The 16,866-nt window shown below is 38.9% G+C and overlaps 3 protein-coding genes and 1 long non-coding RNA gene across 5 annotated transcripts in view; 2 read left to right on the forward strand and 2 right to left on the reverse strand.

The window, feature by feature from the left end:
• The first annotated feature begins 219 nt into the window (after window positions 1-219).
• LOC149679314 (uncharacterized) lies at window positions 220-2,313 on the forward strand. The gene is made up of 2 exons (XM_089835013.1): window positions 220-1,712; window positions 1,804-2,313. The coding sequence occupies exons 1-2, from the start codon at window positions 1,680-1,682 to the stop codon at window positions 2,311-2,313; spliced, it is 543 nt and encodes a 180-aa protein (XP_089691139.1). The 5' UTR covers window positions 220-1,679.
• LOC149679315 (uncharacterized) overlaps window positions 896-16,866 on the reverse strand; it is a 35,200-nt gene continuing 19,229 nt past the window's right edge. Inside the window, exon 2 of the long non-coding RNA XR_016365728.1 lies at window positions 896-963. This is a non-coding gene — a long non-coding RNA (uncharacterized LOC149679315). The remainder of the gene's footprint in view (window positions 964-16,866) is intronic.
• LOC149679316 (uncharacterized) lies at window positions 6,314-8,442 on the forward strand. Of its 2 annotated transcripts, none has more exons than XM_089835011.1 (3): window positions 6,314-6,934; window positions 7,074-7,388; window positions 7,461-8,442. In XM_089835011.1, exons 1-3 carry the CDS (start codon window positions 6,923-6,925, stop codon window positions 7,743-7,745), a joined length of 612 nt encoding a protein of 203 aa, XP_089691137.1. In that variant the 5' UTR covers window positions 6,314-6,922; the 3' UTR covers window positions 7,746-8,442. The 2 variants fall into 2 exon arrangements, with proteins under 2 accessions (XP_089691137.1, XP_089691138.1); XM_089835012.1 differs by having other exon boundaries at window positions 6,314-6,929.
• LOC149679317 (uncharacterized) lies at window positions 8,510-15,956 on the reverse strand. The gene is made up of 8 exons (XM_089834985.1): window positions 11,670-15,956; window positions 11,416-11,547; window positions 10,500-11,349; window positions 9,678-10,438; window positions 9,374-9,598; window positions 9,080-9,308; window positions 8,964-9,019; window positions 8,510-8,889 (listed from the first exon to the last, which is right to left on the reverse strand). The coding sequence occupies exons 1-8, from the start codon at window positions 11,892-11,894 to the stop codon at window positions 8,599-8,601; spliced, it is 2,769 nt and encodes a 922-aa protein (XP_089691111.1). The 5' UTR covers window positions 11,895-15,956; the 3' UTR covers window positions 8,510-8,598.

The following is a 16,866-nucleotide window of genomic DNA, read 5'->3' on the forward strand; positions in this document are numbered from 1 at the left end:
GGTGGAACATCTGCGGCAATGAAAGTCTCCAGGAGTACCTTGCGGACGCCACTACCCTTCCATAGTTGATTATTAAGTTCTGCCGCGTAGCATCATTTTATTTGTATGAGAGTAGTTTCTATTTTTAAGACATAATGGTCATCTTTGACGTTTTCGTACCGTATTACCCCATACCGAAACAGCGAGGATGCTCGGAGAACGTAGTGGCCATAGATGTGTTTATAGAGGCTACTTTATAGGTAAAGAGATGAAGTCTCCATCCCATTCTCTTCTCCAAGTAGGAAAGTCATAGCCCACTCGATCATACGCCCACGGACGATTCTAATGATTCGAATGACCAGAAATTTCATTGAGACATGTGTTGCAATACATTCTATTTTGCCATAGCAGGGATAGATTTAATTTTAGAAGTAGATATGGAGAACAGAGTAATGTGGGCGCGCGTCAAAGCCCCGGACCCCCTTCCCCGGGACGGGAGGTATGAAAGAAGAGTCGGGTCATAGCGATAGAGGTAAAAAGGAATTACGTATTTTTCGACGCCCCCATCAGCAACGTCTCAACGTCATCAAAACGTAGTTTAAGTGAACCAATAGGATAATTTAAAATTTTCGTTACGTGTTGGAGGGAGGGGTCTATACTGGGCTATGAGTCGGATGGTCGGACTGAAGTAAATACTAACCGTTCTCCATTCCTACTTCTAAAATTTAATTTATCCCTGGCCTTAGATTTTACTAAAAAGGTTTCGAAGTCTTAAAGTTGATAAATAAAAATTAATTTGCAAAACAAAACTGTAAATTCAATAGATAGTTACACTGGTCTGATTTCTTGTGTGTTAAAGTAAAATCAAGATTATTATTATAGTACAACTAAAGTTTACTAATTCTGATTAAATACACTTGTCGAACGCGTACATATTCGTATAATTCAAAATGTTCCACGTCATTAAACTGACTCCAAAATCACCTGATACAAAACATCCTTTTGAACTTTAAATTCTTCTTCATATTCAATAATTTCCGTGGGAAAATTTACAGCCAAATAATCATCATCATTCTCCATAGAGTAATAAACCACAACATCAGATTCAAAATCATCCTCTTCGGTCATTGGTTGAAATTTCGCCATGACGTAATCACGACCGCAAGTGAAGTAAAACGCCACACTTATAACAACGAACAATATATAAACAATCCAAGGTTCGTTTTCTTAACCCTAATTATCATTTTAAACATAATTTCTGTCTCAATTATTGATTATAATTAAAACACGTGATTAACGAATCGACTAGTCACGTATTTCCGTCAGCCATGTTGAGTGGTTCGAGGCTGAATGTGGGCCTAATCAAATATTAAATTTTTGCGGTATAAACTCTATTTCATTTTCCATATAATTTATGTACAAAAACCAGAAGTTCGTAACTTGAAGAAGGGAAATAGTTGTGTAATTATATGAACCTAGTAGAAAATGTTCCCCCGCGTTACATGTGTAAAGCTATTTGGTTAAAATATAGGTACGTTATGCCTTTACGTTTTACCAGGAGTACATAATAACCCCCCTTCGGGGGGGAAGTATGAAAGCCGTTAAAAATCGTGTGCCAACAAAGATTCGTCGTGAAACTCCGCGGATTCAGACAATAAACCTGGCCGCTTTACTCTTTAAAAAATAGTTCAAGAAGACCCATGTACAGTTCCGGCACTGCTTTTAGTGTTATTGTACGTAGTCTGCTAGACTCACTAATGCAAAGGCTTATAGATTAGTGGAATTGTGGCGTTAACTGTGATATTTTTTCTGATTACCGGCTAGATGGAACAATTTAAGCTAAACGAGGTTGTTCATAAAATTGTATTAGAATTAAGCGACCGCAATTTTGATAAAAACTTTGGAAATGAATCTCAAAGAGAGTTCCACTTAAGATTTACAAATAATTATCCTGCAGCAGCGGGAGAACGACCAAACTTTGGAGTAACAGGGCTCGTGAAAAGGTTGTGCAATAACTTTTTAAATATTTATCAAAATATTAGTCAATGTAAACTTAAAAAGAATGTTGAGAAGAACACGAAAACCGTGATTGATTGGCATAATTCAATAGCAAATGATTTTAATTGCCTATCATCTTATTTCAACTATAATGATTGTGCCGAAGCTGATGTTGATAACAACACGAAACTACAGATATTGCACGCATACGGTAGAGCTGTCTATAGTACCATTAAAGATCATCTACCGAAAAGAATACCTCCAAAAGAATTCAACCTTAACAACTTAAAACCTACTGAAGATTTTAAAAAATATGAGAGGTCACTGTTACAATAATCGATTGTACGAGCTTAAAAGTTTAATACTGTTTATTTAGTCTTAATAGAAAAAATACATGACATGACTAGTAAGGTTCGTTCTATATCTGCTTATCCTAAAAACCTGTAACTCCGTTTATTCTCTGTATTGATTTTATACCTTACTAGGCGCCATCTAGTTTGAACAATTTGAACTCATAAGAATTTGAGATTTAACATTCTTTATATAACATCCTTCTCTTTAGTTTATAAATCTAATCTCTTAGGTGGATGAATGATGCGTCCTGCTCTTGTGCGATATGGTTCTGCAACCGTTTTAAATTAAATATGTTGTTGTTTGAGTGGTGTTGTTGCTTCTGTTCTGCTTGCTTCTTGAGACGCGGCAGTAGGACTTTCTGACTCCGTGAAAGTATAAGTATCTGGAGGACGTTCCACTTGGGTTTGTACTTCAGGTGATATGGGTATTAGATGTACTCTATTCCGTCTAACGGTTCCTCGTGGTGTCGTTATATAATACGAGCGGGGCTCAGGTGCTTTGTCAGCAATTTTCCCTTGAAGATGCATGTCTGTAATCCACACCGATTCCCCATTCTCAAGGCTTCGGAGCGACGTGACATTATGGCGAATATCGTAATAGCGTTTCTGTTTCGCCTTATGGTCTTCTTCTACTTTTGCTACTTGGTCACGTGGAGGAATGGACGGTGTCAGTTGTGCTGGTGCTAATGGTACCGTAGAACGTAGTTTCCTTCCCATCAATAACTCTGCAGGGCTATACCCATTGGCCAGTGGAGTCGTGCGATAGGCTAGCAAAGCTTTGTACGCATCGTCTGACTTCTTCAATTGTTTCTTTACCACTTTCACCGCCGCTTCCACGAAACCATTGCTCTGCGGAAAGCGGGGACTGGACGTTATGTGACAGAATCCATAGTCCTTTGCGAACTGTCGAAATGCCGACGTTTGAGTGGGAGCGAATTGCGGTCCATTGTCAGACTTGACTGTGACGGGTATGCCATGAGTGGCGAAGATTGACTTTATTTTCGTAATTACAGCATCAGCCTTCAAATCCGTTAGAGGACGTATTTCGAAATAACGCGAATAGTAGTCAGTGACTACAATATACCATTGTTTCTCAAGGTAAAATAAGTCCATGGCGACTGTCTGCCAAGGACGTTCAGGAAAGTCTGAGGGAAGCAACGGTTCGTTCCTGTTACGTGATTCATGAATACAAGCCAAACAACGTTTAGCTTTGTCTTCGATATCCTTCGACAATCCAGGCCACCAAACTGCACATTGTGCGCGGGCCCTACATTTCGAAATACCTTGATGTCCTTGGTGTATTTGGTCTAAAACTTCTCCGCGTAAAGACATTGGAATTAGTATCCGAGGACCTTTCATAAGAAGTCCATCTTGCAGGGATAGATCGGCTCTATATGCGTAGTATATCTTGCACTGCAAGGGTATATGATTTTTCAACGGCCAACCCTGCTCAATATACTTCGATAGTTGCGTGCAAATAGGATCATTCCGTTGCGCTGCCATTATTTCCAGCAAGCGCTGATCCGAAGCAGGGAACGTAGATCTGATAAACTGGACATGAGCTAAGATTTCTTCTTCCAATTCGGAAGTGACTTGGCCTTCTCTGAGCGGACTACGGGAAAGGGTGTCGGCTGCATTTAAGTCCTTTCCTGGAACGAAGGTAATGTGATAGTCATAGCGCATCATGCGCAACCTTATCCTTTGTAACCGTGGAGACAAGTCATCGATTTGTTTCGTTTGTAGTACCGCTATCAAGGGCTTATGGTCTGTTTCTAGTTCCACCTGAATTCCGGTTATATAATCGCGGAATCGGTTACACGCCCATGCTAACGCAGTGGCTTCCTTTTCAATCTGCGCGTAGCGCTTTTCAGCGTCGGACAATGTAGTCGAGGCGTAAGCTACGACTCGACGCTGACCATCTTTGTGGACTTGACTCAATACAGCTCCTATCCCAAAGGAAGATGAATCGGCCGTTACGATGGTCTTCAAGCAAGGATCATAGACTGCTAATACAGGGTGATCGGTCAAGAGCTTCTTGATCAGTAGGAAGGCTTGTTCTTGCGAAGGTCCCCACGACCATTCATTCTTTGTACTCAGCAAGTCATGTAAAGGCTTGAGTACGCCAGACAAGTTTGGTACAAACTTAGCAAGGTAATTAACCATGCCTAAGAATCGTTTTAGGTCTGTAAGTGTTTCTGGCGGCGGCAACTTTGTTATGGCTTCAATTTTCGATTCATCGGGATGTATGCCTGTTTCATCCAGTACGTGTCCTAGAAACTTGACCCGTTTTACTGAAAACTCGCACTTGTCTCGGTTTAATGTAATTCCGGCTTTGTATAAACGATGGAAAACCTCCTTTAGCCTTTCGTCATGTTCCCTCTGGGTACAACCCCATACCAGGATGTCATCCTGTAGATTTACCGTGCCCGTGATACCTTCTATGCATAAGCTTATTTCTCTTTGAAAATGCTCGGACGCTGAGCTCAGACCAAAGGGCATCCTATTGAAGTTATATCTTCCAAATGGCGTGATGAAAGTAGTCAGTTTGGCTGATTTGGGATCCAACGGTACCTGCCAGTAACCGCTGTTGGCATCGAGTTTCGAGAAATATTTTGCACCCGCCAATTGTCCCAATGTATGATCGACTGACGGCAACTGGAACCGCTCTCGCTTAACATATTTGTTTAAGTCCGTCAGATCGACACAAATCCGGATTCCTTGGTTTGGTTTAGGGACAATGACCATAGGAGCGCAGAAATCCGTGGGCTCGTCAATCGGCGTTATAATACCCTCTTCCACCATGCGATGTAACTCTTCTTTGGTTTGCTGCATTAAGGGGAGAGGCACTCTTCTCGGAGTATGTAATGCTGAAGGATTCGCATTTGGCGCCAGTTTTATGGTAAATGGTTGGCGCAACTTTCCAAGACCAGTGAAGAGCTGAGGATAATCATCCATTAAAGGGACGCTCTTCTTATTGACTTCCTCCATGCTATCGACTCTCGCAACAATTTGTAATTGTTCACACGCATGTAATCCCAACAAAGGAGTTTCTAAATTAGGTATTATGTAGATCTTCTCAGTGATCTCAATATCTCGATATGTTACTCTCGCCGATATTTGACCCTTGCATTCTATTCTTCTATGTCCTGGACCGTATAAGGTACGATCGGTTTTCTGGAGGCTTTCTGGTATGTGCATTGCTCGAAAAGTGGCTTCAGGAAGGACGCTTACATCAGCGCCTGTGTCTACTTTGAATTTGATTCTTTGTTTGTTAATCTTCACTGTCACATACCAAGGTTTAGTAGGATAGCTCTCCACCGAACCCAAAAAAACATCAGCTCTCGTTTCATCACTTGTAACTTCCCTAATGGAGTTATTTAGACATTTCTTGGCAAAATGGCCTCTTCTACGACACTTGTGACAAATTGCATTTGTGGCTGGGCATCTCTCACGAGGATGAAATCTTCCATGTCCACATCGTTTGCAACCTTCTTGCTGACTGTACTGTTGTGGTACATTTGGCTCATTTTTCCAGAATGGCTTTGGCGGAGCCTGAGAATGAACAGGACCCTTTGCTCTATTCTTGTACTGCTGGACAGGTTTCGGATTAGGTTTAGCTGTGCGAATTCTGTCCAGATTATGTGCTTGCTTTTCAGGATATAACTCTTGTTGTTGCAGCTTAACTTGCTCATTTTGTCTCGCTTTTGTAATCGCGCCCTCTAAAGTAAGCTCCTTATCAAGTTGTAGACGCTCCGAAAGGGCTTTATCCCTTATACCAACGACTAATCTGTCACACATGAGGTCGTCTCGCATTTTCCCATATTCGCAATGCTCCGATAACGCGTATAAAGCTGTTATATATTCTTCTATGGTCTCACCTTCATGTTGTTGACGATTGTTAAATTTCGCGCGTTCAAAAGTACGATTTCTTCGAACCACGAAGTGGCCTTCAAAACGATCCTTTACTGTCTTGTAGTCTGATTCTTCCTCTTGTGTGAGTTGGAATGATTCAAATATGTCGTCCGCTTGCGGTCCCATGAAATATATCAATGCGTTGACTAGATATAGAACGAACCTTACTAGTCATGTCATGTATTTTTTCTATTAAGACTAAATAAACAGTATTAAACTTTTAAGCTCGTACAATCGATTATTGTAACATGGTGTCAGAACTCGCATCCTCGTCTTCACTTTTCAGAGAAGAGCGTGTGGAGTGGTAGTGTTAGTTTCGCATGCTTAAAACTTTTACTTTGACATATATTGCACAAACTAAGCCTTGGCTAGAAAGTCGGCACCACACCCCTCGTTGGAATGTCACTACAAGAGGAAATTCAGGAAAATGATGATGCTGCTTCCATTATAGAAAGAGGACCTATGACTGCTCCTCCATTTCAAATTACCCCTCCAGATGCATTACCAAATGCAGGAGAGTGGCCTAAATGGATTAGGCGATTTGAAAGGTTTCGACAAGCCTCAGGACTTAGTCGTAGTGAAGACAAGGAACAAGTCAACGCATTGATATATTTCATGGGACCGCAAGCGGACGACATATTTGAATCATTCCAACTCACACAAGAGAAAAAATACATGACATGACTAGTAAGGTTCGTTCTATATCTGCTTATCCTAAAAACCTGTAACTCCGTTTATTCTCTGTATTGATTTTATACCTTACTAGGCGCCATCTAGTTTGAACAATTTGAACTCATAAGAATTTGAGATTTAACATTCTTTATATAACAGTCACTCTTAAGCATTGGAGGGGGTTGTATTGGAGAAATTTGGAAAGTATCCAAACAACGGCTAATGTACAAACGACGAAAGCTCTCAAAGGCACAACTGAGGAAGTCTAGGGTATTATATTGGTGTTGCATGAAGTATCGGATGAATCAAAGTGAAAAGAAGAAAATACGGTTTTCTGGGATCAGAAAAAGAGATCGTGGCGGCTTTTTTATACCTAAATATGAATTTCAAACATATTTAAGAAATCTTAACAAGCGAATGAGGGAGGTTTTGACTCTTGATGGTATTAAGATTCATGGAAGAAATATAGCTAAAGTAAGTGTGCATGCCAAAAGTATTTCATTATTAATAAAAATGGTAACCAATTCCGTTACTGTCATGATTTAGGCAGCAGCAAAGGCTGTGAACGAAGATGAAAACCTTGAAAGAGATTTCTTAACAGCTTCTCATGCCTTAAGTCCACATCTAACAAAAACGAATCAACTTCTGTTTCATAAGGAATGGCAACGAAAATTGTTGCACGCAACAACCAATGAAGTGCTAACAGCATGGGACGCAAAACTCTCAGAAAAAGGCAACAAGGCGCAGAAAGGATGCGCGTCTCTTAGAGACACATTATTTGTTGAGTCAACCAAATGCAAAGGAGAAATGAAAACTGTGCCAAAAACCTAATGTGGAAAATTTGAAAAACAAAATCATAAAACCTCAAAAGAACCTACAAAAATACTGAAACGAAATGATAACGCTAAAAACAAAAACAAGGAAAGAGAAAGCCCAGAAGTCGTGAAAAACAAAGAAAAATCCAATAAATTAAAACATCTCAATAAGGATGAGAAAGCAAACAATTTCAAGATTTTGAAAAAACCAAATAATAAACATCATCCTATTGATCACAAAAGAATGAGCTGTGATAAAAAGAACTGTGATGAAATGGACACCAAGACAGTTTCACCCAAACAGGAAACTACAGCTGCAACCCTAGATAAGAAAGTGAAAACAGTGGTTGACAGTATCTCAACTTCTAACCCAGAAACTGAAATTAAGTCCAACAAAAGAAGGCGAGTCATGCCAAGGCACTTACGCGATTATGAAATATAGTTGTTAAAGTTTAAATTCGCACATTGTACGCCTAAACCAAATACCTCAACCCAAATATTAGTCAATCAGTAACAATATAATTGCGAATTTCAATGTCACTCACGGCAAAGGAAGTACAAATTAAAAATATCCTAGTTTCAGTATTAATATTCCTTAAAGTGAAAGGGAAACCGTTCAAATATTTTTGTCAAATTTATTATTTTACTTCCAACGTAAATGTTCCTTAAAGCACACTGGCCAAATACCAAATATGTTTGTGATTACCAAATTTAGTTTTTGTACCTGATCTGTCAATAAATTGTTGTTTTAAAAATTAAAATGTAAGACCACATGGTAGGTTTAATTTTTAAATAGTGAACATTTTGTCCATATAGTTTAATAATCTTTTTTCCAGCAAAATTCAGAAGTATGAATCATTTAGTCAAATTTACAAGTCTTTAGCAAAGTTTTGCTTCACATACAGCGCCGCATCTCTATACCCTTTTCCCGAATGATGATGCCCATGTACGTCTTCCTTAGTTAATAAGGCTTTTCTTGCATAGGCGAAATTGATACTTGTAATTTTTCCATTTGCGTTGAATTTATACTGTGAAAAAAGGCTTTCCACAGCGCTGCCATTCAGCCTAATTGGCATGAGATAATATCCTGGATATTCCTTTGTGTAGTAGTTTACAAGACCTTTGAATCCAAACACCATCACCCTCAAAAGATCCCATGTCTTAAATTAATTAACGGCAACAAATTTAGTTATTGAAACAATCAGATTCAGATATTTCAAGTTTTTCAACATACTTGCCACGACAGAAATTCCTTACCAGGGTACATGCAATTGAACTTTGCGTCTCTGCCTAGAAATGAGTGACATTTTACTTTAATTGTAAGCGTAAAACCATTAGATGTTTACTCACTCTTGAGATCTACTAGCCACATCTTGAAATATTCCAAGCCATCATCAATGTTTTTCATGATAGGGTCACTTGAGGAATATACTTTTGATTTTGACAACATGCCATTTTCGAACAACAAGTTGCAAGCCTTCAAGTAATTGTGCGTTTCCATAGTTTCTAAGGCATCGCCTGGTAGTTCCTCATGGTCAGGATTTGCATGTTCATATAATTCAGCTAACACATCATCTTGCTGCTTTAAGTACAAAATGTCTTATTATTACATATTTAAACTTCAATACAGTTTTAAAACTCTACCTGCATGATTTTTGCCGGTTTAACATTCAATTTCGTCCAAGCGTCTCTAGTAATATACGATTCAAGCAACTTGGGAATATAACGGGGAATGTCTTCATCTCTTCTCTTATCTTCCCTTCTCTTCATTTTGATAATAGATTTCCAACCAAATGTTACACCATTGTTTTTGAAACACCGACTCCCATTTTCCTTAGACGCAAAGAGGGCGTTAATCAAATTTTTAAGCTGGAAATAAAATGGAAATTTCAGACAATTCATGTAGCGTATTCGGTGTTGGCACTGCATGTTGGAAAACAAAACTCACCTCATGTGACGGACACATCATCCAAAAGATGTTGTAATTCAGGCAAAATGGGTTCTTGAACCAAGGCTTTATTTCAACATCTATATTCTCAGACACGGGGTTTATTTTGACGCCATATGCTCCAGAATAATTTTGTGTTAGTTTCATGAGGCTTAAGTTGGAGCTTGCACCGTCGCACAATATGACAGAAACTTTAAATCCAACATTGTGAAACGCCCTCAGAACATCAAAGAGGCAGGCTGAAATAAAATGGCTATTGGTAGAACCTTCAGACGCAAAATACGGGCCGATGATATCATAATCTGATGTTAGATCACGCCACAAGAACTGCAACATGTAGCCAGCCTTGGGAATTGTTTCCTCACTACTCATTTGCTCGTAAATATCATCTAACGTCCCCAGTTGATGAGGTGACATGGCTAAACCAATTAATTTGTGGCTTTTGCTGTTCCAGGCGACTTTCGGTGCTACATTGACTTCATCAAAAATCAGTACACCGTCTGCTAATGGTTTTTTCAATCCCTTCGCCACTTGCTCTTTCACATAATCGTCATACACTTCTTTTTGACGCTTTAACCTTTCTAAATTCACTCCCGGTTCTTCATAGTTGTGCTCCATTTTTGTCTGTACACTTCTCCAGCTCGGAAGATTTAAAATCTTAAAGTTTTGTAGTGCTAAATATGCAGCCTTGCTTCTACACGCAATTGCTTGTGCCATTCTGTAAGTTATCGCGCTCCAACGATTTGCTTTCCTTCCGGGTGCTAGTAAAACGCTTTATGTAATAAAACTGTTTAATTTCAAAATATTAGCAATAGGACTTACAATTACGGTCTTGGTCCTTTTGAAAATTCAACTTATCCTTTTGTTCTTGCTGTCTGCTATCATTAATCCATGCTTCTTTAAGGGAACTTTTAATTTCAGCATCATTCTGATTTGCCGAAGGGAGTTCAGATAGCACCTTATCTACTTCATCCTTAAAGTCTTTATTTATAATTCCTGTTATTGAGATCATTTGCTCATTCTTTTTATCACTGAGATATAGCTGAAGTTTCGCACATTTATTTGAAAGTTTTTCATTAACTTTATATAATCGAGTTCTTCTAACTCTTAACTTCTGCTGTCGCACTCTAAGGGATCTTGGTGATAGATACTTCAACTTGTGAGTTGATGATGGTGAAGTTTTGTATTTAGTAGTTAATGTTCGTGAGTTTAAACGTATTTCTGACTTGTTTTCACGCCTGGTAATTAGCCCATTGGTATATCGGGAAACATATCTACATTTTGTGCACGGATATTTCGCGGTTTCTATTTCTGCTATAGGTGCATTATCTGGAGGCTTAAACCAGATTAAACAGTCCGTAGATGCGTATCTTTCTATAGGATTATGAACGATCACAACATTTACCGGTGTAAACGGAAGCTTTTTGACGTTCAAAACCGCTTCTTCTGATAAACCGGGACAAAGCATGTAACATCTTTGCAGAATTCCCTGGAAAACTGTGGACGCAATTTCTTCCATAAAACAACCTTCTTGAAATAGCTGTTGCTTTGAAACAAGGCCCTTAAAGATTAAGAAAGTAGACGCAAAACCATCTTCATCAATAACCACTTTAATCGGCTGCATTCCACATTCAGGCATAAAGTGATCTTTCCTAGTAACTTCCAAATAAACCTACAAATAGCGTAATAAATAACATCGTTCTAACTCTATTCTCCAATTCTAAAAAGTTTTCCATACCTTTGACGAACGATATTCAACTAGTTCCAAACAGTTAATAAGATTTCTGTTCATATCTTCAGAAAACAACCACGATTTCACAGACTGAAACATACTCTTTCCATTGAGGGATCTAAAATACTCAGGTGCAAGCTATTTGGAAATTGACAGCCTTTAATTACATAAAGTCAAGAAATAATTCACTTTCTTTGGCAGACCGAAATTGAAAATTCGTATTCATACAGTTAAGCAGAGTAGGCAAAGGCTTAACTTACCGCTTCGTTTTCTTCCACTTTGGGCTTTTTAACCGTTAAACTAGAACCTTCAAGACTATAGTCTAAACATCCGTGACTTCTCTTTTCTCTTTTTTCTAATTTTAAGACTGTCTGAACAAATTTATTTGCCGTATCTTTAATAGTAAAGTCGCATTGAGTTTGTACATGCCTCATCGTCGCCATTTTATTCTCGTGAGAGTGGCGCGGCTGGCGCCAAAAAAACATGACCTCATTGACGTGGGAGAAAACTTCCGGTTTATTAAAACACGGACTAACGATTAAAGTACAACAGTTTACAAGTCCCACACCCTTATATAGTCAGCAGAAGAATCTTGTTGGACGCGAAATTTAACGTTATAAGTATAGCTGCTTTCATACTTCCCCCCGAAGGGGGGGTTATTATGTACTCCTGGTTTTACTTACTTTTTGGCCGCCAATTCCCAAGATGGTCGTGGATTAAAACAAAACAAAACAAAAAAAAAACCCCATATATATCTATTATATAGTTAACAAGATTTTACACAAACCAGAAACAGCGGTAAAAGAGGCTAAAATATACAGACGTTACCCCGCTACGACGATTTCATTACTTTTATGGCTGCCATTTTCCAAGATGACCGCGATTTCAAAGCCCAAAAACCATATATCTATCACACTGATCACATTTGAAGGGTTTTTCACCATTGTGAATAAGTTGATGTCTGATCAATGAACTCTTCTGCGTGAATCCATAGTCACATTGATCACATTTGAAGGGGTTTTCACCACTGTGAACGCGTTGATGTGTGATCAAAACATACTCCCGCTTACATGCATAATCGCACTGATCACATTTGAACGGTTTGTCACCGATATGCCTTCGTTGATGTTTGATGAAATCGTACTCATACTTGCATGAATAGTCACACTGATCACATTTGAATCGTTTTTCTTCTTTACTAGGGGTGTGCGGGTACCCGATACCCGAAGATTACCCGTTCGGGTATCGGGTCGGGTACCCGCCCCGATACCCGACAATGACTTTTCCAACAATTCGAAACTACTCGGGTAGTAAAAAATACTCCCCCCATTACCCGTGTCAAGCCGAAACAGGTTATTCGCGGGTAGAAAAATAGGAATCAGAGGTCCAGTTTAAAATAATCGGAATTTTTAAGAATGACGAAATGCCCAGAAACACTGTTTCAAGGTGAAATATGGTTCACATAAGGTGATAGTTTCTTTCCGAGAAAGACTAGAATCACCGCACACAGCGCGACACACCTATATCATCCCCTTGCCAGTATTCTGGGACTTGGCATTACTACGTCATGAAACGTCAGGCTACCTTCCACTAATGCTTAAAAACATACCATAATGGCGCTGGGGGCGGAGTTAAGCCCCAATTGCCAAGTCCCTATAACACCTAGAATTGACTTCAATTCAGATATAACTGTAAAAATATTGTACTGAAGGGAATTTTTGAAGGAGTATCTATTTATTTAACCCTAATTATCCGAAAAACATTTGGGTACCCACCACGATAACTATTAGTCTTAACTTTTAATACCCGACTATTACCCGACAACCATTTTTCGGCTAAGCCTAATTACCCGAATACCCGACAAAAATTCGGGTACCCGCCCCGATACCCGAAAACAATATTTTTGATTACCCGAACCCGATTCGAAATTGAAAAATCACTACCCGCACACCCCTATTCTTTACCCTTTCTAATGCGACGTTGTAGGCCCTTTTTATATTCAGTTGAATATTTGAACCAGGTTGTATGGTTCTTCTTCAATTTCCCTACAGAAAATATAAAATCACAAACATCATTTACAATTTAATATAAAACAAGACGGCCCAAGGGCTCGTAATAGTAGCCATATCGTACGAGTGAATAGCCCCTCTATACCCTACCCTAACGAGTGGATAACCCCTCTATACCTTACCCTAATGAGTGAATAGCGCTATCTTTTTCAATGCTAAAATGATTTACCGTGCATAAAATCAGAGTGAATAGCCCCTCGATTCCCTACTCTAAACAGTGATTAAATTATAACCGTATAAATTTACTTATGCTGTAATTCTAATATTCCGGCGAATCGAAGAACAGATAGTTTTTAGTGATAATCCCCTCGATGAGTTTACAACAGACTTATGCCGATGCACACTTATCGCATCTTATAAATTTCTGACAAAGACTTATGCCCAGAAACTTTTGAAAGAGAAAGTTTAGTTATAGTGATTACGCATTTTAGTGATTATCCCCTCGAATTACCTTTAGCAATGCTAAAATGATCAGACGCATAACGCCCATTTAACACTATGTTAGCTCTATCTAAACCCACATTTGAATTAACCGCCAAAACGTTCCAGTCAAACATAACATAGATGACGATAGCTACCGAACGAGAACGAAACACATGAGGAGCGAGGTAGGAAACGGGGAAAATCGTTATCTATTTAATTAGCACCATGAGTGAATAATATGTTAGCTCCCTATAAGTTACTCAGGCTCCATAGGCGTAATGTATCCAGCGACTTCTTCTCATTTCGCCAGCGCGGGAAAAAATCCGAATGTTGCGCTCTCTCTTGTCGAAAAAAATCCCGCTCGTACGGCTCCTCGACCTCGAGTCGTCGGCTGCTTTTTCAACAAGCGAGTGTTTTAGTCGTGAATGTTTATGTTTTAACAATTTAACATTAAATCATGGCGTTTGTGTCAGTACTGAGACAAAAAAATGCAAGAACTCAATGCAATATACCGATATTGATAAAGAATTCTAAAGATATGAGTTGTTATTGTGACTTGAAACCAGAAAATTATACAACTAAGCTAAATCCAATCCACTTAACTGCTTTCTTAACCGAGCGAAATATTAGGCTGCTTAAATAGCTCCGATATCATTGACTAGCTTCCACTACACGCGCTTCAGGGGAAATCCCGGAAAGAAGAGTAAATAAGATTTTCGTTCACGTGGCGGCCGCAGAGCGTCGCATATAATTGGGAAGCCGGCGGCGCGGGAGAAAACGCTGGAGTATAAAAATGAATTGCCTGAGTAACTTATAGGGAGCTAACATATTATTAACTCATGTTAGCACATACATAAAAAAAATATATATATAAAAACCCCAAACATACAAATTCATAAGTATCCGACCCCACAGATAAAAATTCAAAAGTTTCCGACCCCACAGATTAAGAGGTACCCCACCCCACATCACCCCGACATTTTAGAGATAAGAATAAATAATAAAAAACTCGGGATTTCTATCAAGTCTCTATGGTTGAGTGGGTAGAGTGTTTGTCTTCTACACCAGCGGCCCGGGTTCGAAACCAGGGTCTGACCTGAAAAAATTTTAATTAAAATTAAATCTCTAACCGAGCCCAGTAACCCCCATGGGTGGGTTGTGGTAATATAACGTTCCTTTTAACAGAGGTGGATTAGGGGAAGTTATGAACGAGCCATAGGGCTCACTGTGGGGGCATTTTATTTACGAGAGAGAGGAAGAGGAACGGCAGGGTGGGTTAAAATTCCTCCCCTCTATCAACGGAGTAAGATTAAGGTCTCTACCTGGTGGATGTTAAGAGAAGTAACACGGGAAATTGAGAAAATGGCCTCCGAAGTTAAGCTTCAAAACTCTTCGCGACCTATTATGAGTATTAACAGCTCTAAAAGTTATTAAGAAGTATCAACTCAATGTAATTTTTATTTAATGGTCAAACAAAATATGAGAAATAAGTCTGTAGGTTGTAACATAGATAAAAAACCCACAAAAAGTAGCGAAAAATCGAAAAATATAGCTAAGCCTTTGCCGCGCTTTAAATCAGTTTCAACCCAGTGCTTGATATTAATAAACCCCGTCACAATACCACCAAAGAAATCGGATGTTAAACGGAAAGGTATTTACCCTGCTTTGAAACTTAAAAAATGGGCCACCAACGCTACTCTAGTTTCAGAGGAAGTCACAAAATAGCTGAGATCATTTTTTAATTGTTCTATTAACTTCTTAATAATGGGAAAGTCCGCGCCTCCCGACGATTGTTCCATTTCTAACTATAAACGACTCTTGACTGAGCAAGCCTTGTACATCATACACTAAAGCAGACGCTATTTTCCATCCGTTAGGTGGCGATATCGTTACCCTGCTATCCTCGCGAATTCTCTCTCATTTTTGGGGGGGGGCTTAAAAATAAAGAGTAGCTCTATGTTCCCCCATCGCTTTTATAAAGCATTTGCCCATCCAGAAATTCGGCCTCTTTCGTAACTTCCCCTAATCCACCTCTGCTTTTAAGCTAAAATCTGACGATAACGAAGCGACAACCCCGGCCACTACTACTACTACTACTACTACTACTACTACGACAGCTCGGGTCAAACTAAGAGCCTATCGTATACTACGATATGGCTAAAAAAACAATAACGTTCAAGCGAACTTCATAGTAGTGAGTACGAAATCGCAGTGTTACAGAATAAACAAGTTGGGAAAACCAAAATATTACCTCTCCGTGTTGAGAAGATTATATAAACTTAAGTATCCAATGAAAACGTCGACCTTTTTTCCCTCTTCCTTTCCCGCGCTTTGCGCTTCCGCATTTCATCCTTACTCTCAACATTATCTTCCTCCATTTTACATACAAAAATCAAATACTCACAAAAAGAAGTGGCAAAAACCTGCTGGCTCTTTACAACCACTTAATTTGACTTAATATCCAATTTCCAACAACAATAATATACCGGTAGTTTAATTGACAACCTACTAGCATCGAAATTCTCATTAAGAATGGCTCCCGCGGATAAAAAAGGCCAATTTTCAACTAGGTGGGCGTTATCTCATTAGATTTGAAAAATATCATTTGTCTTTTTTACCAATGCCTAACCGTTTGGATTTTTTTAAAGCAATCTTAGCATCAAAAAATAAATGTTTTATATTCTTATTAAGAATAAAACAAGAGGATAAAAAAGGTCTGTCCTCTCGTATTTTTTAAGCTTTTATCATGATTACTCTATACAACAGTAACAAGGAGTATAAACCCATTAGTGGAAGCAGTAGTTTTTTTTTCGAAACAATTTCGCTTATGTTTATCCTCTCTAGACTTCGCTAAAAACGTATTACTCCTACGTAAAATATTAATAGACAGGCAAGGATTCATACCGTTAAAGAAGGAGCGCAATATTATCCATATTTTCATTTCATATACAGAGAAAAGAAATGA

Source organism: Phalangium opilio, unplaced genomic scaffold (genome assembly GCF_054372755.1).
Source record: "Phalangium opilio isolate 3A_F unplaced genomic scaffold, DU_Popi_V2 ptg000041l_1, whole genome shotgun sequence".
NCBI lineage: Eukaryota > Metazoa > Arthropoda > Arachnida > Opiliones > Phalangiidae > Phalangium > Phalangium opilio.

Coding starts and splice junctions, on each gene's coding strand:
- LOC149679314 (XM_089835013.1), top strand. CDS start 1,680: ATGTACAGTTCCGGCACTGCTTTTAGTGTTATT. Junction 1,713..1,803: donor GCACTGCTTTTAGTGTTATT/GTACGTAGTCTG, acceptor ATTACCGGCTAG/ATGGAACAATTTAAGCTAAA.
- LOC149679316 (XM_089835011.1), top strand. Junction 7,389..7,460: donor ATGGAAGAAATATAGCTAAA/GTAAGTGTGCAT, acceptor GTCATGATTTAG/GCAGCAGCAAAGGCTGTGAA.
- LOC149679317 (XM_089834985.1), bottom strand. CDS start 11,894: ATGTTTTTTTGGCGCCAGCCGCGCCACTCTCACGAGAATAAAATGGCG. Junction 11,548..11,669: donor AAGTGGAAGAAAACGAAGCG/GTAAGTTAAGCC, acceptor ATTTCCAAATAG/CTTGCACCTGAGTATTTTAG. Junction 10,439..10,499: donor AAAGGACCAAGACCGTAATT/GTAAGTCCTATT, acceptor GCGTTTTACTAG/CACCCGGAAGGAAAGCAAAT.